At 44.8% G+C, this 23,556-nt stretch overlaps 1 protein-coding gene across 4 annotated transcripts in view; it reads right to left on the bottom strand.

Annotated features, from left to right (window-relative positions):
* The window catches only part of dnah2 (dynein, axonemal, heavy chain 2), a 113,205-nt gene that overhangs the window by 47,194 nt on the left and 42,455 nt on the right, over nt 1-23,556 (bottom strand). For all 4 annotated transcript variants that reach the window (XM_077501474.1, XM_077501475.1, XM_077501476.1 and 1 more), the window contains 39 exons: nt 20,272-20,472; nt 20,014-20,170; nt 18,790-18,964; nt 18,202-18,365; nt 17,972-18,133; nt 17,805-17,908; nt 17,574-17,730; nt 17,405-17,487; nt 17,163-17,343; nt 16,956-17,094; nt 16,640-16,857; nt 16,474-16,566; nt 16,264-16,389; nt 14,992-15,102; nt 14,670-14,858; nt 14,496-14,599; nt 14,239-14,428; nt 13,977-14,157; nt 13,757-13,884; nt 13,054-13,206; nt 12,836-12,961; nt 12,531-12,749; nt 12,338-12,455; nt 11,972-12,246; nt 11,738-11,890; nt 11,507-11,659; nt 10,904-10,995; nt 10,639-10,837; nt 10,301-10,525; nt 6,029-6,133; nt 5,759-5,947; nt 5,594-5,679; nt 5,368-5,498; nt 5,141-5,290; nt 4,902-5,069; nt 4,521-4,821; nt 4,286-4,418; nt 2,828-2,967; nt 2,546-2,756 (listed from right to left, as the gene is read on the bottom strand). In XM_077501474.1, the coding sequence (XP_077357600.1) occupies nt 2,546-2,756; nt 2,828-2,967; nt 4,286-4,418; nt 4,521-4,821; nt 4,902-5,069; nt 5,141-5,290; nt 5,368-5,498; nt 5,594-5,679; nt 5,759-5,947; nt 6,029-6,133; nt 10,301-10,525; nt 10,639-10,837; nt 10,904-10,995; nt 11,507-11,659; nt 11,738-11,890; nt 11,972-12,246; nt 12,338-12,455; nt 12,531-12,749; nt 12,836-12,961; nt 13,054-13,206; nt 13,757-13,884; nt 13,977-14,157; nt 14,239-14,428; nt 14,496-14,599; nt 14,670-14,858; nt 14,992-15,102; nt 16,264-16,389; nt 16,474-16,566; nt 16,640-16,857; nt 16,956-17,094; nt 17,163-17,343; nt 17,405-17,487; nt 17,574-17,730; nt 17,805-17,908; nt 17,972-18,133; nt 18,202-18,365; nt 18,790-18,964; nt 20,014-20,170; nt 20,272-20,472 (6,190 nt within the window). The remainder of the gene's footprint in view (nt 1-2,545; nt 2,757-2,827; nt 2,968-4,285; nt 4,419-4,520; nt 4,822-4,901; nt 5,070-5,140; nt 5,291-5,367; nt 5,499-5,593; nt 5,680-5,758; nt 5,948-6,028; nt 6,134-10,300; nt 10,526-10,638; nt 10,838-10,903; nt 10,996-11,506; nt 11,660-11,737; nt 11,891-11,971; nt 12,247-12,337; nt 12,456-12,530; nt 12,750-12,835; nt 12,962-13,053; nt 13,207-13,756; nt 13,885-13,976; nt 14,158-14,238; nt 14,429-14,495; nt 14,600-14,669; nt 14,859-14,991; nt 15,103-16,263; nt 16,390-16,473; nt 16,567-16,639; nt 16,858-16,955; nt 17,095-17,162; nt 17,344-17,404; nt 17,488-17,573; nt 17,731-17,804; nt 17,909-17,971; nt 18,134-18,201; nt 18,366-18,789; nt 18,965-20,013; nt 20,171-20,271; nt 20,473-23,556) is intronic.

Raw genomic sequence — 23,556 nt, 5'->3', positions numbered from 1 at the left:
CACACCCTCCGGTCCCCCTTCTTAAAAAGGGGGACCACCACCCCGGTCTGCCAATCCAGAGGCACTGTCCCCGATGTCCACGCGATGTTGTAGAGGCGTGTCAACCACGACAGCCCCACAACATCCAGAGTCTTTAGGAACTCCGGGCGGATCTCATCCACCCCCGGGGCTCTGCCACCGAGGAGCTTTCCAACCACCTCAGTGACTTCGACCCCAGTGATAGGAGAGCACACCTCAGAGTCCCCAGACTCTGCTTCCTCAAAGGAAGACGTGTCGGTGGAATTGAGGAGGTCTTCGAAGTATTCCCCCCACCGCTTCACGACGTCCCGAGTCGAGGTCAGCAGCACCCCATCCCCACTGTACACAGTGTTAATGGTGCACTGCTTTCCCCTCCTAAGACGCCGGATGGTGGACCAGAATTTCTTCGAAGCCGTCCGGAAGTCGTTTTCCATGGCCTCACCAAACTCCTCCCATGTCCGAGTTTTTGCCTCAGCAACCGCCGAAGCCGCGTTCCGCTTGGCCATCCGGTACCTGTCAGCTGCCTCCGGAGTCCCACAGGCCAAAAAGGCCCGATAGGACTCCTCCTTCAGCTTGACGGCATCCCTTACCGCTGGTGTCCACCAGCGAGTTCGAGGATTGCCGCCACGATAGGCACCGACCACCTTACGGCCACAGCTCCGATCGGCCGCCTCAACAATGGAGGCGCGAAACATGGCCCATTCGAACTCAATGTCCCCCGCCTCCCCCGAGACAAGGGAGAAGCTCTGCCGGAGGTGGGCATTGAAACTCTTTCTGACAGGGGATTCCGCCAGACGTTCCCAGCAAACCCTCACAATACGTTTGGGTCTGCCAGGTCGGACCGGCATCTTCCCCCACCATCGGAGCCAACACACCACCAGGTGGTGATCAGTTGACAGCTCCGCCCCTCTCTTCACCCGAGTGTCCAAAACATGCGGCCGCAAATCCGATGACACGACTACAAAGTCGATCATCGAACTGCGGCCTAGGGTGTCCTGGTGCCAAGTGCACATATGGACACCCTTATGTTTGAACATGGTGTTCGTTATGGACAAACCGTGACGAGCACAGAAGTCCAATAACAGAACACCGCTCGGGTTCCGATCAGGGGGGCCGTTCCTCCCAATCACGCGCCTCCAGGTCTCACTGTCATTCCCCACGTGAGCGTTGAAGTCCCCCAGCAGGACGAGGGAGTCCCCAGGGGGAGCGCTCTCCAGCACACCCTCCAAGAACTCCAAAAAGGGTGGGTACTCTGAACTGCTGTTTGGTGCATATACACAAACAACAGTCAGGACCCGTCCCCCCACCCGAAGGCGGAGGGAGGCTACCCTCTCGTCCACCGGGGTAAACCCCAACGTACAGGCGCCGAGCCGGGGGGCAATAAGTATGCCCACACCTGCTCTGCGCCTCTCACCGTGGGCACCTCCAGAATGGAAGAGAGTCCAACCCCTCTCAAGAGGACTGGTACCAGAGCCCAAGCTGTGTGTGGAGGCGAGTCTGACTATGTCTAGTCAGAACTTCTCGGCCTCACACACCAGCTCGGGCTCCTTCCCTGCCAGAGAGGTGACATTCCATGTCCCGAGAGCCAGCTTCTGTAGCCGGGGATCGGTCCGCCAATGTCTCCGCCTTTGGCTGCCACCCAGCCTGCTCTGCACCCGACCCCTTTGGCCCCTCCCACCGGTGGTGAGCCCGTGGGAAGGGGGACCCACGTATCCTCTTCGGGCTGTGCCCGGCCGGGCCCCATGGGTGCAGGCCCGGCCACCAGGCGCTCGCCAGAGAGCCCCGCCTCCAGGCCTGGCTCCAGAGAGGGGCCCCGGTGACCCGCGTCCGGGCAAGGGAAACGTACTTCCATTAGTGTCAGTCATCAAAAGGGGTCTTCTGAGCCGTGCTTAGTCTGGCCCCTCAGCTAGGACCTGTTTGCCATGGGTGACCCTGCCAGGGGCATAAAGCCCCAGACAACATAGCTCCTAGGATCATTGGGACACGCAAACCCCTCCACCACGTTAAGGTGCCGGCTCACGGAGGGGCACCTCTTTTATATATTATATTATGTATTTATATTATATTTATTTATATTATTTTTATTATTATTATTATTATTATTATTATTATTATTATTATTATTAATGGATTTTTTTATGTTTAATTCATGTATTTATTATTATTAAAATTATCATTATTATATGATTAGATTTATAGTAGATTATCGTGGATTTATTACCTGAGCAATATATCGATAATCGCGGTATCGCATATCGTGTCGTATCGTGAGGTACTCACAGGTTTTCATCCCCACTGTATAGTGTTAAAAATCTGGTAGTGTTGAAAGTTAAACCATTTATCTCAAACTAGTACTACACTTTACTCTGGTAAATGGTACTTCATTTGTATAGCGTTTTTCCCTTCTTAAAAAGGCCATCAAAACACTTTAACATTTTGACTACCGACGACACGGCATCAGGAACAAACAGGGGTGGCTTTCAATAGCTTGCTGAAGGATACTTGAATGGGTTTTTGGCATCCTTACCTTCTGCTGCGAGTCCGCCTCCCTCGTCTGCTGCACGATGACGGTCAGGTATTCGTCGCACTCCTTCTGGTAGTCTGCCACCTGCTTATTCGACTCCTCCAGCTGCACGGTCATGGCGGCCACTTTCTCGCCCGTGTCGCTGATCTTGAAGAGGCCGTTTTTCAGCTTGTTGACCTGCTCCCCCAGTTCGTGCCGCTTCTCTCCTAAAAGCCTGAATAAAAGAAAGACGGCAATTCATCGGGCCAACAGAGCCATGAAACGGAGTGCGTCGGTCCATCATACTTCTTATATCCGGTCACCAGCTCCAGGTAGTTGGTGGGTGTCACGTAATTGTGTCGTTTCACCTCCACCTTCATCCTTTCCGAGCCATCCACCACTGACTGGTGTGTCGTCACAAATATGGAGGCCACCTTGGTCTTGCTCTGCAATCAACAAAGGGGTCAGTATTAGGGGTGTGCCCAAAAAATAAATAAATAAATATTGTCTTTCCCTTGTTTGTATGGAGGACCAAAACTGCCAAAATTCTAAATACACGAATGACTAAATAAATAAACAAATGACTAAAAGTGAAAATAAAAATGGATATTAAAAAAAAAAATCGAAAATTATATCCAAAAAATAAATATAAATGGAAATAAAAAGAGCAAAAAGATTCTATATACATAAATAGACATTTGTATTTAATAATTAATAATAAATAAATACATTTGGATTTAATTTTTGAATTCAATTTTTTTATATCCATTTTTATTTTCACATTTAGGCATTTATTTAGTTATAAATGAATAAATGAATAAATAAATTCATTAATTTATTAATTAAAAATAAATAAATGACAAAGTGAAAATAAAAACGGATATAAAAAATATATAATTATAAAATTATATCCTAAAAATAAATATGAATGGAAATAAAAAGAGCAAAAATGTATATATAAATAAATAGACATTTGTATTTAATTTTTGTTTTGTTTTTTTATAACCAATTTTTTTAGGCACTTTTAGGCATTTATTTATTTATAAATGACTAAATAAATAAATAAATAAATAAGTAAATCCCTAAAAGTGAAAATAAAAACAGATATAAAAAAAATATTATTATTCGAAAATTATATTAAAAAATAAAATTAAATGGAAATAAAAAGAGCAAAAAGCTTATATGTAAATAAATATACATTTATATTTAATTTTTGAATTATATTTTTTTATATCCATTTTTATTTTCACTTTTAGTCATTTATATACCGGTAGTTATTTAGTCATTTCTTTATTTAGAATTTTGGCGTTTTGGTCCTCCGTATGTTTGTGTGTATCTTTATTGGGAGTGGTGTTCATGTTGTACCCAATTTGGCCACTTAGGGACAGTGTGGTTCCGCATGTTCTGATACACTGTTAAGTCTTAGCCATATTAGAGAGTAGAAGGAAAAAGTCACAATCAAGTTATTCCAATAAATATTCTCAGTGTAGTAAGAGGATATGCCGGTGAGGTCATGTTAAGATGCTTCTCTGTATACATTCCTGAAGCATTTTGTATGAATAACCTTTTTTTTTTTTTTTTTGAATGATTAAAATGCCGCGAGTAGCGAGTAAGACTAGACTAGATCATGACGATTCTTTGCACATCTATGAAAGGACAAAAATTGATTCTGAATATAATCACAGACCCAAAAATCCAGTAATTATCTTGTTTGTACACACAAAAAAAAACTTAATAGATTTGCACTGAATGCGGGTGTCTCACTCCCTCAGTGGATCCCAGCTCCAGTCCCTCCAAGTAGCGCTCGGCAACCTCCAGCAGAGCATCTTTGGGCCACTCACAGAACCAGTCTATGGTAGTGCAGTTAACGAGCGCTGGGTACTGCAGGATGCGGTTTCTACAAATAACAAACAAATCCTGCTAGTAATGGGAACTTTTGTTTTTGTATTATTCGAGTAGAAGAAGAAACTTGGGGCACCAGAGGGCAGCGTGAGGATACCTGAAGGGGTCTCCCACTGGACTCATACAGAGAATGATGTGCAGGTTGCTTCTGACCCGCTCGATCAGAAAGCTGAATAAAGAGTTGGGCGTCTCCACCACGTTCTCCTTCCTGGCGGTGTCTGACAGAGCGTTGCAGATCTCCACAAACTCGTCCGGCTTATAGAGGTTCGGGACTTCTCCGGAGCTCAAAATATTATTGATGTCCTCCAGGAAGGATTCTACCACAATCTGGGTATCATTGAACAGGAAGACAGTGGGCTTGTTGTCCACACCGGTCAAACGGTAGAGCCTCTTAATGTCTGGGAGAAGGTGAAGAAAATCCTTTGTTATGTTTAAGTGGATATGAGGAGGGCTGGGGAGCTTCCCATGTCAGCTTTACCTTCTCTGAATTCGAGCTTGCGGTACTGTTTGGTGATTTCCACCTCAAACACGTGGTACTCGCAGATGGAAGCCGCGATCCTGGACAAGCTCTGCCGACCCGAGCCCCCGACGCCGACCAGCAGCATGTTGCCCCTCGGCTGGCTAATAACACGCACCACGCGGGTTACTGTGAACACAGCGCAGAAAAGGTTTGCGGGAACGTTTCACTGGCGGGACGTGGCATTCTTGTGTTCTCACTGTGTTCAATGGCGTCCCGGAAGAGCACCAGGTTCATGGGCACGACGCCAGGCGTCATGTTGTAGTCATCCAGCTCGGTCTCCATGAACTTCTTGAGACTCGCCATGTCCAAAAGGTCTTCATATACCCCAGACTCGGTCAGGAAATCACCTGAGATGCACCAGAATAAACTCAGTAAAAGGCTAGCATAAGGCTAACATAAGTTAACGCTTTGTGAGTGTACATACCAAATACTGGGGGTACTTTATCGGGGCAGATATTGTGGAAAACGAGGTCAAAGATGGAGCCCATTTTCTCCCCTAACAATGCAATAAAGGCATCCATGTCACTGCGGTCGATAAGTCGGTCGGAGAAAACCCTGAAATGTGTCAAGAGACCAAGAATATCATGCCGAGTAGTGCCGATCAAATCTCTCGAGTCAGCCTGGGAGTTAAAATCAAGGCAGTTTCATACCTGAAGCACTCGTGGATCCACAGTCTAACCATGCTGCTTTTACTATCCTGGAACTCCGGATCGGATCTCAGCAGACCCTGAAACACCTGAATGGTGTAGAAAAACACAAATGAGATACATGGTTGCCTTGTACAGCAGATACTCTGTAAAAATCAGTCCAACAACCTTGGAGATATCCCTGAGGTTGAAGAGGTAGTGCGTCTTGGCCGGAGTGGGAAGAAAACGCGCCGTAACTGAATAATACAGCTCCAAAGTAGCCTGGGTCAGAAGCTCCCCGATGGGTTTGAGGTCCTCCTTAAAAACTTGAAGCTTCTGGTTAATCATTGTGCTGAAGATGCGTTTGATTTGCGAGTCCTGAAGGAAGAAACATTGGTTGATTTTTGTGGACGTCGTAGCAGATGATGCAAACTTTAAGGAAGGTGAGGGGGGACCTACATGTGGGAACGTCATGTTGATGAGGTTGAAACGGCTTTGCAAGCGGTCAGAAATGTGAGTCCTTCCTCCTCCGGGGGGTCCCATGGAGGCCAGTAGGGACATTTTCTAAAAGTTGTATGCAGCAATTAAAGTGTATCTATAGGTGGGTTGCAATCATGTGATTCAGGCGGCGCACGAAATTCAACTGGGGGTCTGGAAGTAGGGAACACCCATTGAAAATGATGGAAACCGACGACCAACTCATGTTGGATTTGCCTGTTGTGGAGGCAATCGAGATCGCAAACTACCTCGTCTTCCAGACATCGTACTACACCGCTAGCCAAATGGTGTATCAAAGCCTGGAGGCTTCCAACTTCAGTCAGCGAACTCGGATCAAAAGAAGCACTAAATGACTGCCGGCTTGTTTTTGTTCGGGTGAGTAAATGTCTCTTTTCAACTAAATTGTTCACAAAAAAATACCACTGGCATCAGGTTACAAGCCATCTGGCTAACTGTTACTGCTATTTCCAACGTGTTGCTAGGTTAACCATTCTCACAGGTCTGACGTATGTTGTGGCCTTCCTGGAAGAAGGACCTCAATTTAGGAACCACTCGTCGTGATAGCTAACGCAGCTAGCATTGCAAAAAGCAAAGACACAGCCACCTAGCATGGACACACAAGCTGTAGAACAAGCTCCACATAGTTATCACGGTTAGCTATGTTTTCCAGTAATACCACACCGGCCTGTTGAGTTTTATTCCGCGATGTAAGTTGTTTCATTACTGTATCCTTATCTTTCATGAAGTGATCACTGCATATAGGAGCGTTGTCCAACTTTGCTCCTCCGGATTTCAGACAAAGGTTTTTAATCCAGGTCTGCCATCTTCTTTCGGTATTTGTTTTTTTAAATCACCTTTATGGGTTAGTACTTTCGGGCCGCAAAAGTAGCTTTTATTTTTTTTCTTGATTAGACCGGTTGGTACTGCCATAAACAGCACAAAACTTCAGCATTTTCTCATCTCATTCCTATGGGGTTGGGCGCTTGTGACGTCACATGAAACCCACCTATATCCATTAATCAGCAAAATCCACCCCCTTTTTTAGCCATCTCTACGGCCGGCCATTTTGGTAATCGCTGTCCAATGAAAATAACATCGCAGTCGCTTTCGCAAAACGAGCAACTGTGGGGTATAGTCACTAAGAATGCACTGCGTCTGGTAATAGCGCGAAATATTGCACCACAACTGCACTCGCAGTCTGCGCCCAGTTACCCACCTATTCACTAAGGCAAGGCAAGGCAAGGCAAGGCAAGGCAAGGCAAGTTTATTTGTATAGCACATTTCATACACAAGGCAACTCAATGTGCTTTACACGAGGAAAGACAACACATAAGCATCAAGAAACAGTAGTTAACATTCAGAGGAAGAAAAATAAATGAAAATAGGTTACAAACTAACAATCTTAAAACATTATTCAACAAACTTTAAAAAATTTAACATAAGAAAGTTTAAAATGATAATGAAAAAAATAAAAATAAAAATAAAAATAAAAAATAAAAATAAAAATAAAAATAAAAATAAAAATAAAAATAAAAATAAAAATAAAAATAAAAATAAAAATAAAAATAATAATTAAAAAAACACTTAATTAAAGCTGTTTAAAAGTCCCTAATCAAAGGTATAAGAAAAAAGCAAAGTTTTTAACCTGGATTTGAAAGCATTTACACTCGGGGCTGACTTCACTTCTGTTGGTAGCCTATTCCATCTGTGTGCAGCATAATAGCTAAATGCAGCTTCACCATGTTTGCTTCGAACTCTGGGTTCCACTAGTTGGCCCAAGTCTGTAGATCTCAGAGCCCTGCTGGGCTTGTACTCAAATCAGCATTTCTTGGATATATTCAGGACCCAAACCATTTAGTGATTTATAGACGAGTAGCAGAACTTTAAAATCGATTCTACAGCTGACAGGGAGCCAGTGTAAATCCTTAAGTACTGGAGTAATATGTTCTGATCTTTTTGTTTTGGTCAGAACTCGAGCTGCAGCGTTCTGAATGAGCTGCAATTGTCTCATGTTCTTTTGAGAGAGTCCAGTCAGAAGACCGTTACAGTAATCTAGTCTGCTGGAGATAAAAGCATGGATAAGCTTCTCTTGGTCTGCTTGACGCATGCAGTCCTTCAGTCTGGATATGTTTTTCAGCTGGTAAAAGGCTGTTTTAGTGATAAATTTAATATGATTACTGAAGGTCAGATCTGAGTCTATTAATACCCCAAGATTTCGAACTTGGTCTTTAGTTTCTAAAGACAGTGACTCAAGCTGTTTTTTAACAGCAATCCTCTTTTCTTTATTGCCGAAAACAATGAGCTCCGTTTTGTTTTCGTTCAGCTGAAGGAAATTTTGGTTCATCCAGTTGTTAACTTGCTCTAGAGAATGACACAATGCGTTAATAGAACTGCTGTCATTTGGGGACATAGATAAATACAGTTGTGTGTCATCTGCATAACTATGATAGTCAACATCGGTGTTCTGAAGCATTTGACCCAAAGGTAACATATACAGACTGAACAACAGGGGTCCAAGGACTGACCCTTGAGGGACCCCACATGTCATGGCCTTTCGATCAGATTCAAAATTTCCAATGGTCACAAAGTAACTCCTTTCCTCCAAATAGGACCTGAACCATTTAAGGACTGTTCCATTTAATCCCACCCAAGTTTCCAGCCTGTCTAACAGTATATTATGATCAATCGTGTCAAATGCTGCACTGAGGTCCAACAAGACGAGCACTGATACCTTCCCTGCATCAGTGCTCAATCTTATATCATTCAGTACTTTAATCAGAGCTGTTTCTGTACTGTGATGAGGTCGGAAACCTGACTGGAATTTATCCAAAAGTCCGTTTAAGCTCAAAAAATTGCTGAGTTGACTAAGGATATTGCTCTCATCATATACCGGCGTAAACACGCCCACAAAACTGACAGCTTGGAGCAAATTTGCACCTGATTTACCACACATGGCAATGGATTTGCACCAAGAACATGGTTGTTATAGTAACAGTTGCAAGAAAGATGACATCAGAAAGCGAGGTAGGACCGAGAGTAAGCGTTTAGAGCGCCATTAAGCTGTACAGAGCAGAGAGAACGACAACGGCGTCATTCATTCATCCATCCATCCATTTTCTTGACCGCTTATTCCTCACAAGCGTCGCGGGGGGTGCTGGTGCCTATCTCAGCTGGCTCTGGGCAGTAGGCGGGGGACACCCTGGACTGGTTGCCAACCAATCGCAGGGCACACAGAGACGAACAACCATCCACACTCACACGCACACCTAGGGACAATTCGGAGCGCCCAATTAACCTGCCATGCATGTCTTTGGAATGTGGGAGGAGACCGGAGTACCCGGAGAAGACCCACGCAGGCACGGGAAGAACATGCAAACTCCACCCAGGAAGGTCCGAGCCTGGACTCGAACCGGAGACCTCAGAACTGGGAAGCGGACGTGCTAACCACTCGACTACCGTGCCGCCCTCATTCATTCCTAAAGTACAAATTAGTGGTGCGATCGTTTATATAAATATATTTTCAGAGTTTGGCGTGGGCGTACAGTATGCATCTGGCACGTAAAAACGATCATAAAATGACTCCCGCCATTGCCGATCAGCCCGGGTTACGTTATGTGTCCTAAACTAACACGGAAATATTTCCCTCTCTCGCTCTCTCTTTCTCTCTTTCTCTCATCTATGCATGATCAGCCGCGCATGTTGTGCTGCAAATGGCATGCACTGCTGTCATGATTCCGGAGATTGAGGTGTGTCAGGTTAATACATGCTTTCCAAAAACGTTATTTGCGTCCCGCAAACGCGGTGTGGCTGTTTGCGCTGGCGTTAGTGAATTAGACGCTGCATATCAATGAGTCTCATTTGCATTGGGGTGGGCATATTTTGCGTCAAATGTATGCAAATTACCTAATTTACATACGCGCAAATAACACCGGCGCACAGTGGTGCATTCTGTTTGGCCACGCACTTAGTGACGGATTTCCCCATCTGCGCGTGTTTAGTGAATTAGGCTCGCATATTGCTCCATTTTTGCCGGTTAGCGCGGTGCAAAGGCGACGCAAACCTTTAGTGAATAGGCCCCTGTGACGTAATTTTCAGTTGACAGCAAGTGGCAAAATGGCCGCCCCCTGAGATGGATTCAAAAGAGCAGGATTTTGCTGCCTTATTCAAAGAACATCTTTTTACTTGACTCCCCTTTATTAATAATGTAAAAACTTCCCACCTGTGTTCTCTCACCTTGACGTACGTCGTTGTCTGTTTCTGCCGGTCAAACCAGAAGCCGTAGTCGATCCAGAGGCGCATCAGCTCCAGCGGCGGTTGTGAGCCAAAGAGGTCGTGCGCTGGCATGTTGAGGTCATCCAGGTAACACAGCAGATCCTTGCCCCCCACGGGCACATACACGCCTTTGGTTCTCTTCTCTAAGCGCCCTTCCACAATGGCCTGGATGTTGTTTGAGGTGGTCTGGACATCAACAAGAGGGAGTCAGAAGACTGTGCGCTAATAAATTGCTGTTAAAAGACCCCAGAAGTGAGCATTTCAAAATGTCCTTGTGGTGTCCAGCCTTCAACACCAACCTGTGACGACATATTGATCGTAAGCGTGGACCACTTGCCACTGTCGAGGCTATGCAAGACCCCATGGACCACTGAGGTCTTCCCGGTGCCGACCGGCCCGGTGAGAAGCACCGGGTACTGAGAATTCACCATCGCCGTTACTAAGAAGTTGTAGCGAACCGTGTCCACGGTCGGAACCATGATCTTGTAGAATGGAGCGCTGCAAGAGAAGGTGACTTTTTACAAGTGTTTTGTCAGGAACAAAATGCCATCTTGTCACACTCACTTGGGGTTGTAGCGCCAGCCCTTTGGCAGTTTGTTTTCAAACGGCGCCCAGGATTTGTTTTTCATGTCTACATAGTACTCATAGACTGTGTCCTAAAGGATGGAAACAAGAACGTTAAACAAAGCAATACGAATGTGTTGCTCCTTCCTGGGATAAAAAGTGACTATGTAAATACTAACAGGAAATGTTGCTACTTTTTGGAAGTTCATAACAGGTTCTTAAATGAAGCTGACCACAAATACTTGCATTAAGAAGCCTAATTGACTGACTGTAGTCTTCTCATGCTCGAACATTGTAGATTGCAAACTTGACGACACATGTACTCAACAATCGTCCACTCACATGCACACACACACATATAGACAAACAAGTACACTGTGTTCCAACTATGTTTTGCATTTTCATTATTATGTTTGGAACTAGGAGTGTGGAAACCAAATAAAAAGAGAGGGTGAGGAGAGGATTTTTTTCAGAGAGTGCAGTATTGAATTGTATCAGTCAGTTCCTCTCCTCCCTCCTCGCGAGCCTTGAACTGCGTTTCTTCTCTCCTTTTTGTTATGTTTAATAAATGTCAAACAGATAAACCTGACATTTAATTCTGACCTTGATGGGAAAGGTGCCATCCAACTCCCGCAGGAAGTTATCCATCTTCTTGCGCCCGTCCTCATTGACAGAGGCACACACGGACCAAATGAGACTGAAGACAAACCAGAGCTCCACGATCCGACCCAGGTTATCCGCATCAGACATGTTCAGCTGGGGGATGGAATGGGGGTTGCAATTATTTGCTACGTATTCGAAACAGGTGTCTCAACGCGTGTTAGAATGAGTAACCTTGTTGGTGGTCAGGGCGTCGTAGAGGCGGCAGAGCGAGACAATGCCATTGAGTTCAGTCACGGGAATCAACTCCTTGCAGTTTTTCTTTTTGAAAGTCAGTGTTTTTTCAATAAAACTGTCAAACAAAGAACTTAGATGTGCCACCTCGGCCTGCAAAAATGTGTGGAAATCAATTTCACAGCACAGCATCTTGTCATTGTCACGGCTCGACTGAAGAACCTTGTCGTATACCTTGTGACGTTTCTCGAGCCAGGACTTGACAAAGGGCTTCCATCCCAGGTCCACGTAATCATTGTAGACCATCCCGCAGCGGGACACCGTCGCAGGAGACGCCTGTGCCAGGTTCTCCACTTCAAAGAGCAGAGACACCTGCTCGGGCATGGAAATTCTCTCTCCGTTGATGAGCGTCAGCACCTTGTTGTCATCCATGACAGAGTTCATGCTCTCGATCCACAGCGTGTCCACCGGCCCGTCAAACACAATCCACTTCTCGTCCGGTTTGTCGTCTTAACAGATGAGTTAGCACACAGTTTGGCTGGTCATACGTCCATGTGTCTTAAATACAACAGAATGTCTCAGGTCGGTGAACCTCTTTACCTGCGCAGGCTGTTCTCATGACAGAGGAGAGGACTCCGTCAGACCACTCATTGGTGGCGAGGTCATTTTCACCATAAAGCTCCCCAAGACTCATGGATTTAGGGTTCAGAGGATAATCCTTTTGTGCCACAAGAGGAGGAGTGAATTGTCATCACAGTTTTAAGACGTGACGCAACCGAGAAAAAAAAATTACCTGCACAAGCTCATAGCCCGGCACTTCCTTGTTATGCATGGCAATGAGGGAATTTTTCAGCGTCTTCCACGTGACAGTCTTACCGCAGCCCGTCTTGCCCACCAACATGGACGAGTGTCGGGAGTTTTTGGTCTCAAAGAGTTGGATGACTTTGGTCAGTGTGAAAGGAGTGACCTGCAGGCCTCTCTGTTGAAGTTCCACCTGGATGGCTTCCTTGAGCTGAAAGAGAAACGGCAGCATGAAAAAAAAAAAAAAACTAAATTGGTATTTGGAACAAAACTGTAAATGAATGAAGCTCAGCCTACCTTGCCATAGTCTATAACGGGCGTCTCCACATCAGGGAACAAGTCCTGGATGATACCAGTAAACAGCGGCAGGTCAGCTGATGTTAGCTTAGCAATATTCATATCTTTCATGGCCATGAGCAGGACCTGAGGACAAAAATGGTACACATTAGGAATGGACGGAAAACAGGAATCACATTTTATTAAACCTCCTCCATGACAAAGTCTAAAAGTGTCACCTCTTCGCCAGGGACGTTGGGGCAAACGCGTCGCTTCTTGCCGGCATAGCGGAGCAAGGAGGTGAGCGCGCGGAGGCCAAAGTCATAGTGGTCCTGTTTGGACAGCTGCTGCATGGCCAGGGAGTATAAGGTGAACACCTTCTTAGCCAGTAGCTACAAGCAAAAAAGTCAGAAGCGGTTCAGATGTTATATACATTATGATTAACGATTAGTGCAGTGGTTCTTAACCTTGTTGGAGGTACCAAACCCCACCAGTTTCCTATGCGCCTTTTAATCACATCTTATTCTCTTCACCTTGTATTTCCCATCTGAAGTATTCCTTTAGTTTTGATCGATATCTATATCTAGAATTGCTCAACTTGGCATTGCCAATCATGCACTTAAAATGCTGACTCCCATCACTACGATGGAGCCCAGGAGCAGAAGATACATTGAAAATATAAGAGGCCCCAGAATTGAACCCTGTGGAACACCATATATTACGTTACAAATGTGAATTCATATTGCACATATTCATGCTTAAATCACACAATGTACCATCACAACAGTCAAAAGTCGACTATATTGAGCGCACCAAAGTCTGTGTGCAGCACAGATGGGCCAAGCAATGTAGCGGGATCACCTGCAGCCATTTATGGGCAAGCATGGCATATCACAAATTATATGGAGTTGTGGATTTGTGTGTTTATTTCCATTCCGGTACCTTGCAGTCATTAAAGCCCTCTCCAAACAGTATGATCTCAGCAATTAGAGTAGAGTCTGGCACCACCATGGAGATAGGTCGGAACATGGACTTGAGGTTATCTGGAAGCTCTGAACGACCAGCATAACCTAAGGGAAAAAAAACAAAAAACAAAGAGGAAGAGTCGAAATGTGTAAACAGTCCATTTTCAGGAGAGCAACTTTGTCCCTCGTTGACCAACCAGGATTCATCGTGATGAAGATTCCGCACGATGCCACCAGGGCGATGTTGTGTTCCTCAAACTGGAACCGGGTTTGCAGCGCGGAGAGGGCGGACAGGATGGAGAGGATCTGTTGGGCCACCACGGACAACACCTCGATGTTGATGCGGTTGAACTCGTCGAAGCAGCCCCATGCTCCCGTCTGGTTGGGTGGGCAAGAATTTGGTTATTTGAGTTGAGAGCGCATTCAACGCAACATCCCGCTCTCCTGCAGTGTTCCTACCTGTGCTAGGCCAGAGAACATGCGGCCCATGGACTTGTAGTCGAGTCCTTCGGAGCAATTGATGACGATCACGTACATCCCTAAACTTTTGCCCAAGTCTTTTGTGGTCTCCGTCTTCCCAGTGCCAGCGGGCCCTTTGGGAGAGCCGCCTCGATGCAGGTGGAGCGCAGTAGTCAAGGTCATGTAACACCTGCAGAACATGAGGGTTGCTTAATTATCCGTTTTCGAGGATCTGTTTAAAAACACGAGATGGTTACCTGTCTGTAAGTGGAGTGATGACAAGGCGTCCGGAGTTCCCTAAATACTCGTATCCATACTTGAAATGCGTGTTGGTCTGTCGGATGATGCAGTTGTTCAAATCCTACAAGCAACTTTCATGGTTAGTGGATTTTTTTCGGTCTTCCATAATAAGAGCACAGAATGTACAGTACCTTCTCCCAGTAGAGTCTCAACTGGCACAGCCACTCAAATGCGTTGACATCGTTGCAGCCCGCCTTGGCAAGTTTGGCGATGACATCTCGTGCGTGAACCTCCACTGTGACCAGGGCAACGATCTTCAGACGCAGCACCTTGGCCAGGTTACTACGGATCATATCGGAATACCGCCGAAGCAGCGATACCTGGGAGGGGAAAAAAAAAAAAAAAGAGGGTCAACCTTGAAGGTTGATCCAGGCTTACCTGCATTTGTGAACAAGCCGCTCGTACAGTAGTCATTTAAGGCCGATTAGAAAGAAGGCGGCACACAAACAACACCTGTTTCTTCATCATGGTTTTAAGGGGGCCTTTGTCTTCTGTCTCCTTGCAGTTAATGAGCGACTGGGTGACATCAGTCGTCCACTGGATCTGGCTGGCTGTAATGAGCATCTAAAAATACAAGACAATTTGTCTAATTTGAAGGTGAAGTGATCATTCTCATTAACTGATTAACTCATTAACTTGCTCCCAAAAATGTATAAATACGTTCTATTTTAAATGTATTAAGTGTCCCAAAGACATAGTTATACGGTTTTTATGTTGTGTTTTTTTTATGCTAGAGCATACAGAAGGCTTTGATGCAGCTTCTGAACTGAAGAGAACGGTTGAAGAAATATTAGTTATTCCAAAAACGGACAGCAGGAGGCAACAGAATATAAGAGATCAACCAGGGCCATGATGAAAACAATTCTAAGCAGATTTGTGAATAATGATGAAACTTCGCTATATTCTAATTAGGGCTGTCAAAGTTAAAGCGTTAATAGATTAATTAATCACAGAAAATTGTCGCATTAATCACGTATTAACGCAGATTAATCGCACTATTTTGTTGGACCGCACTTGAGCCTTGAACGTAACCGCGGATGGTTACCTTGAAGGCTGCGCAGGTCAGTGATTAGGTCAATGCACGGAATTTCCTACGCCTGTTGTTCCAAGATGAGCGGGGTGACTCCAGTTGGTGTGCTCGGTGGTAAATTTCGCTTTAAAAAAAAACACCCAGACGGGACTTTAGATAAAACAAAAGTAATTTGCATTTAATTAATTAATAATTGCTGAATTGCACCCAGTTGATATGATGCTGTTACCAAGTTTTCGTCAGTATTAAGCACGTTGTTTGCAATATAATTGCTGAATTGCACCCAATTGATATGATGCTGTTATGTTTTGAGCAATACATGCATGCATGCAATTGCCGACATGCATTTAATCAATATTTGCAAATGACATTCAGATAATAAAATGCATTAATGTCAAAATATTACAGTATTTTATATTATATTACGCAAGTCATTTAGCTGATTAATCGTGATTAATCAAAATTAAAAAGTGTGATTAATCAGATAAAAAATTTTAATCGTTTGACAGCACTAATTCTAATGCTAATTGCTGCAAAACGGTAACAGATAGAAACATACGTTTTCTTCCTGATGAAAGAAGAGACTTTAATCTTTCTTTTGGTAGGTTCCATGTTTTTAGAGCAATAGAACACAATATTCCGCGGGCCAATGGCGGCGAGTGAATGAGTTAAATTGTCAAGCGGAGGTCGTGTACCTGTCCCGGCCAGTCCTTGGACCACTTGTCCCTCTGGTTTTTCATCTTCTTGAGCGCAACCATGCAGTCATGTAAGGAATTCTTGAGAGTGCTGCGCATGGCTTTTTCAATGTCGCACAGCCAAATCTAGACAGAATACAGGAAGGTAATACATCTTTTTTTTTTTTTTTTATATTTGCTGTTGAGTTGTTCTGCTCACAACTACTGCACCTCCACAGGCTTGTCCAGTGGCACCGCCTTAATAAATTCCACAAGTTCTCCGTCCGAGGAGTACATGGCAGTGGCGTCCAACCTTCTGGCCATCTGCATGATTCAAAAAAAAAAAAAAAACAGCCGCTATGTTATCATCTCACCTTGAATGCGCAAAGTGACTTGCCTTCTCGGTGCGCAGGCTCTTTATGTTGTCAAAACATTTCTTGAGATGCGGCTGCATGGCCTCAGGGTTCTGTGACTGGCCCAGAATCTCCAGAACGTCATCGTTAGAAAGGAAGTAAAATCGCGGGAATATCTGCCTCTTGGTCTCCAGATACATGTCCAGGGCCTTCTGGATCTCCTCCAGCTTGGCATTCATGCTGGATAATATTTCCTGCAAGCCTGATGAATTACAGGCGAAGATTAAAAATGAAAAAAAAGGCAATTTTGCAGTTTAAAACTCAAAACAATATATCCAATGAAACACTTTTTAAAAATACCAGGATGGTGTGTTGCTTTCAGGGCGTTGTTGTTCTCATTGAAGCGAGTCATGATGATCTTCCAACTGGAACTGATTTCTTCAAATTCTTTGCACTCTTGTGGTAGCTGCTCCCTGATGTCCTTTCCTTGGAAAATATTCTGGAGGAGAGGAAAGAACGGGAAAATGGTGTGAAAGGCATCCAGGCAGAAGTCACTCAATTTGATACCTCGAGATAGAGCCACTGTCGCTGCACCGTGAGCACCATTTCGATGATTTCCATAACTTGGGAAAGCTGACGTTCCCACGTGTCCACCTCCTTGTCAAAAGCTTTGACAAATCGAGATGCTTTCATGGTGGACAAGGTCACTTGGTTGTCTTCCAAGGCCTGGAAAACATCCTCTGTGCCCCTGCCGGATATTTTTTTTTGGTCAGTCAGGTATCACAGATATTTGTTGTTCTTGGCCTCACCTGAGACGAAAGTGGCCTTTGTCTTTGTAAGGTATAATATCCAGGATCATTTCATTCCACGTCTTGACAATCTCTTCCAGACCCTTGAAGAGAAAATACATCAAGAAGTGTTGATCTTCTAGCCAGAGGCGAATCTTCCCCCACCTCGATTCAGTTTCGTAAGAGGGACCTGTTCTATGGAGAGTTCCTTGCTGGCGGCTCCAGAGATCTCCGAGATCTTGTCCGCATACTTGTCGAAACCCAGGGAGATAATCTTCTCCAGGTTGAAATCGTTACTCATGTGGTCAAAGGAGCTCTGCACCTCATTGCAGATCTGCGCCCAGTGCCTGGAAGCACTCTTTCTTCTCATTCTTTGGAGATTTTGATTCCAGATGGACAACTTGACCGAGCGGTACTTTACCTGTCTCTCATGGCGGGGTTCCTCATGTCGGCAATAAGGGGAATGATTCTCCGAAATTGGTCAACCCTTTTTTTTGAGACATCCACAATGTCCCAGTTCTTATCCTGTAAAGCAACAATCCCGTCAAGTCAAAAGATTAAACCTGCAGCCATTCCGTGAGCTCTGACCTTGAGTTGTCTCTGGAGTTTGTGGAGGATTTTATAGATATCCTGTGCTATGGTCTCCATATTCTCAGTCCGCAGTGTCGCAAACTGACCACCCTTCCATTCGTTCCAGTTGGTGTCCCACTCCTTCGTGACCTCCCAGACCTGCTGCAAGAAGTCCATATCCTGCGGCCACACAGAGTCCAAATTTAGCACCTTGTTCGACTGAGAATGATATGTTTTTGATGTCTGACCTTCTCCAGGGCTTGGATGGTTTTGGAAGGTTCCTGCTCTATCTTGAAGAAGCTCAAGCCATTCAGAATGAAGTTCTCCTCCTCTTTTAGAACATCAAGATGTTTGTGGTGGTCTGCTGTCATCTTCAAGGCATCGGTGATACCAATAGCAGGGGTAAATGGACCTAGACATGCAAAGGAGCACACGCTGTTGGCTTCATGTATGAGGAAAGAAAACGTCCAAATCTTTCACACACACACACACACACACACACACACGTTCTTCCATGTTTAACTACCATTGTGGGGACCGACTTGAAATTGTGGGGACATTTTCGTGGTCCCTCACAAGTCCAGACCCCTTTTTGAGGGTCAAGACTTGGTTTTAGAATTTTGGTTTGAATTGGGTTGTGGTTGAGGTTAGGGTAAGGAAATGGGACTAGGCAATCTTTTTGGATGGTTGAGGTTAGGGAAAGGTATTATGTCAATGAGAAGTCACCACGATAATACACAGACACGCATACCGCGCGTATGGACCCCACAATGTAGCAAAGACAAAGACACACACACAGACACAGAATCGGAGCTGTAACAAATATTGTGCGGGACCTGTGGTGTTGAACTCCTGCACAGCGGCGTGGATCCTCTCAGTGAGTTCGTCCGAGGAGCTGAGCAAGTTGCTCTTGAAATTCTGCTTCTGCCCTTGCAGAATGACGTCGTTGTCGACAAGAACCTGCTGGAACCAATCCCACTTGGTGGTCAGTGATCCGCGTAGGTCCTGAACCTGAAGTGGAGAAAAAAAACAAAACAAAACAAAAAAAGAGGAGAATTTTGCGTCTGGACCTAATAAAATGACTATCTAGGTTAACAACGGTGAACCCGTTTGATTTCTTGGCAACCAGTTAGCTAGAGCAGTGGTTCTCAACCTTGTTTTATATACGTGAATTCATATTGCACATAGTCGTCTGAACAATATCATAGTTAGTATGATATTGGGTTACAATAATAAAGAAATCACACGACGTACCATCACAACAGTCAAAAGTTGAACACTGAGCGCACCAAATTCTATGCAGCACAGTTAGGCCAAGCAATGTAGCGTGATCACCTGCAGCTAATGATGGCCAAGCGGGATGTATCGTGACCAATCATACGAGTCGGATGCAGGGTTATTATCGTTTTGGAATTTTTCATTTTAGCTAGTTTTGAGTTTTGTTTTCTAAAATAGAGTCTTAATTAGTTTTCAGGGTGGATCTGTTAGTTTTTATTAGTTTTAGTTATTTAATAAATGCTTAGTTATAGTTAGTTTCAGTCGTTTCTGTCGGTGAGTTACTTGCGCGATATAAATCCATTTAGCATTTCTTAAGTCAGTCTCAATTGTATCGCCAAAATCCCAAAAATATTGTGACAATTATCGTATCATGACCTTCATATCGTGATATCGTATTGTACGATATCCAATATATATATACACACATATATATATATATATATATATATATATATATATATATATATATATATATATATATATATATATATATATATATACACATATACAGTATATATATATATATTACGTCCCTAATAATTCTAGTCAGCTTTAGTTAGTTTGGTAAACATAAAACGTAGTTTCATTTAGTTTTCGTTTTTTAAAAAGCATTTTTATTCTATTTCGTTAAGGAAATTGTTCTTTGAATTATAGTTTGAGTTTTTTCGTTAGTTTTAGTGAAGTAAAAAAAACCTGGTTGGGTGTGCGTCTCGACCTTTGCCGAACCCGGGTTAAGAACCACCTGTGTTAGAGCATGATGGCTCCATCCCATAGTTGCTTACAGTCTGATCCAGAGGGAAACCGTATTTGTCCAGAACGGCAAACTGTTCATAGATGAGGACAATGTCAGCCTCTGTCTTGGTCAAATTGTTCTGGAAAGACTCCAGGAGGCCCAGGCTCTCACTCAGCTGCACCAGAGTCGTGTTTGGTTCACTCAACCTCGAAAGAAAGAAAAAAAAAAAAAAAAAAAAAAAAAAAAAAAACATCCAATCAAAAGGTCACCCAAATCTTTCCATTTTCCTCTGCGTTGATGAGCTCACCTCTTGGCGTTGCGATTCATGGAGGCGTGCATCTCCTTGAGGGCGTTGGCAGCGATGCGCACCAGGAGCTGCATGAACTTGGTCTGCCACTGGCTGCAATGCTGCACCAGCGACGTCTTGAGCGGCGAGCAGTCCAGCACGATGAATTGGAAGTTTGTCACCGTCTCTTCCTGCTGGATGCTTGTTTCGATTTCTGTGTACCTGAGTACGGTTCATTGTGCTCTTTTTTTTTTTCATGCTTTTGGACCAAAATTAGAGATGCATGAAATGTGAATATGGAGGCTAGGGGTGGGAACCGGTGGGTACCTCACGATACGATATGCCATACAAGGCTGACAACGATTATCTCACGAAATGACGATGCCGCGATTATCCGTATTTTGGTCAGGTCATAAATCCATAATCTTCTATTATAAAACTAATGCATCCGTCCATTTTGTTAATCGCTTGCTGATAAAACTAATCATAAAATAATAATAATAATAATAATAGCAATAATAATAATAAACAAATTAAAATAAAGTAAATAAATAAATGATGAATAAATAAATACATAAATAAATAATAAATAAAAATAATAATTCACTGCGATTGGCTGGCAACCAGTCCAGGGTGTACCCTGCCAACTGCCCAAAGCCAGCTGAGATAAGCTCTAGCACCCCCCGCGACCCTTGTGAGGAATAAGCGGTCAAGAAAATGGATGGATAGAAATAATAATTCATAATAAAATATAAATATCATATAAATATATTGTATAAAGAGTGTTGAAGCCCGGAGCCAAAGACTGGCGTTTTATTGACATCAGCTTCTCAGTGCTGAACAGCAACTTATCACCCTGCGAGAGGCTTACAGGCCAACTAACATTTCTTCCTTTTATCCTTTCATCCTTTCATCCTTTCATCCTAACCAACTCCTCCCACTCGGAACTCCCCCTTCGTCCCAACGTTCCGTGGGTGAATTATGTTCCCATCACTACACAAGCCCCCCCAGAATTCCCCCATAATCAAACTCCGGATGACGGGGCGGCAAAACTGCCCGACCCCTGCGGGTAAAGTACCCAGGGAGCGCGGGCGGGAGGGGCACAGCAGAAACATCAGAACAGTCCCGCGCACCAACTGGAGGGGATGCAGGAACAACTGGAAGGGACCTCGCACGGTCCACCAGGCGCAGCCCAGGGGGGCGGCCGCGGCGGGGGGAACGGGGCAAGTCCAAGGGTCCGGCCAGGTCAACATGAGCCGGCTTGAGCCTGTCAACAGAAACAGTTTCGGAACGGCCCCCAACATCCACGACCATAGTCTTTGCACCATGCTGCAGGACCCTAAATGGCCCGTGGTAGGGGGGACGCAAGGGACCATGGTGTGCATCGTGTCGGATGAAAACAAACTCGGCCGAATGCAGGTTGGAGGGTACCCGGGCCACAGGGGTGCCATGCTGCGACGTGGGAACGGGCTGGAACGCACCAGCAGCATCCACTGGCGGTCCAGGCCTGGGTGCGGGCCAAGGCGTCGAGGCGTCCGGAATGAAATCTCCTGGCACTCTTAGCACCTGTCCATAGACCAACTCAGCCGACGAACACTGCAGGTCCTCCTTAGGTGCAGTACGAAGGCCCAGCATGATCCAGGGTAGCTTGTCGACCCAATTACCGTCAGAAAGTCCAGAGCGCAAAGCGGCCTTCATCAAACGATGGAACCGTTGGGAAAGCCCGTGAGCCTGAGGGTGATAAGCGGAGGTGCGGTGTAGCTTGACCCCGAGGCTTTCAGCAACAGAGTTCCAAACATCTGACGTGAACTGCGCACCCCTGTCGGACGAGAGGTCCACCGGCGGTCCAAACCGAGCGACCCAGGTCGCGATAAACGCCCGGGCCACGTCACTGATCGATATGGAGGTGAGGGGAACGGCCTCCGGCCAGCGGGTCGTCCTGTCCACCATCATCAGGAGGTAGGTGAAGCCCTGGGAAGGAGGAAGCGGACCTACCATGTCGACGTTGACATGGTCAAACTTCCTCGCAGGGACAACAAAAGTCTCCAAAGGCGCCTTGGTGTGACGTGATAAAACTCACGCCTCTGGCCGCCGTGGAGCTCCTGAGTGCGGACACGACGTGGTAGTAGCACGTGGAATCGTCCGTAATTCCCCAGATGGCAAACTGATTTTCAGCTTGTACAAACCACATCGCCGCGGCCGACTCCCAAAACTCCGGTAACTTGAGACCAGCGGAGTTCGCCATGTCGCTCAATTCCATCAAATTATCAGCCTCGGAAACATCAACGAGGCGGATGTTGGGGTCACCAATGTAGCGAGTAGTGACAGGAGTCGGAGGCGGAGTGTTGAAGCCCGGAACCAAAGACTGGCGTTTTATTGACATCAGCTTCTCAGTGTTTAACAACTCATCACCCTGCGCGACGCTCACAGGCCAACTAACATTTCTTCCTTTTATCCTTTCATCCTTTCATCCAAACCAACTCCTCCCACCCGGAACTCCCCCTTCGTCCCAACGTTCCGTGGGTGAATTATGTTCCCATCACTACATATATATATATATATATATATATATATATATATATATATATATATATCCATCCATCCATCCATCCATTTTCTTGACCGCTTATTCCTCACAAGGGTCGCAAGGGTCGCAGGGGGTGCTGGCGCCTATCTCAGCTGGCTCTGGGCAGTATGCGGGGGACACCCTGGACTGGTTGCCAGCCAATCGCAGGGCACACAGAGACGAACAACCATCCACACTCACAAGCACACCTAGGGACAATTCGGAGCACCCAGTTAACCTGCCATGCATGTCTTTGGAATGTGGGAGGAGACCGGAGTTTTATAAATATATATATATATATATATATATATATATATATATATATATATATATATATATATATATATATATATATATATATATATATATATATATATATATATATATATATATATATATCTTAAAAAATAAATAAATAAATAAATAATAATAATAATAATAATAATAATAATAATAATAATAATAAGAAGAAGAAGAAGAAGAAGAAGAAGAAGAAGAAGAAGAAGAAGAAGAAGAAGAAGAATCTTCTTCGCCTGAAGACCACGCCACTCTAATGACGCCCTCCCCCTAGTGGCCTGTCAAGTAATTGCTCAATAAGTCATTGCGATACTTGCATAGACATATCGATAATCTATTGGGAGACAAAAGCTGCTTTTCCACCAACAAGCCCAGGAACTTTGAGTTCTGGGTAAAGGGAGTTCTTGGTTGTAAAAGTTCTGCAGGGAATTTAGAATTGTTTC

The sequence above is a fragment of the Festucalex cinctus genome, chromosome 16, assembly GCF_051991245.1.
Source record: "Festucalex cinctus isolate MCC-2025b chromosome 16, RoL_Fcin_1.0, whole genome shotgun sequence".
Taxonomy (NCBI): domain Eukaryota; kingdom Metazoa; phylum Chordata; class Actinopteri; order Syngnathiformes; family Syngnathidae; genus Festucalex; species Festucalex cinctus.
The sequence above is the reverse complement of the archived record's forward strand: the minus strand, read 5'-3'. Positions and strand labels throughout refer to the sequence as shown.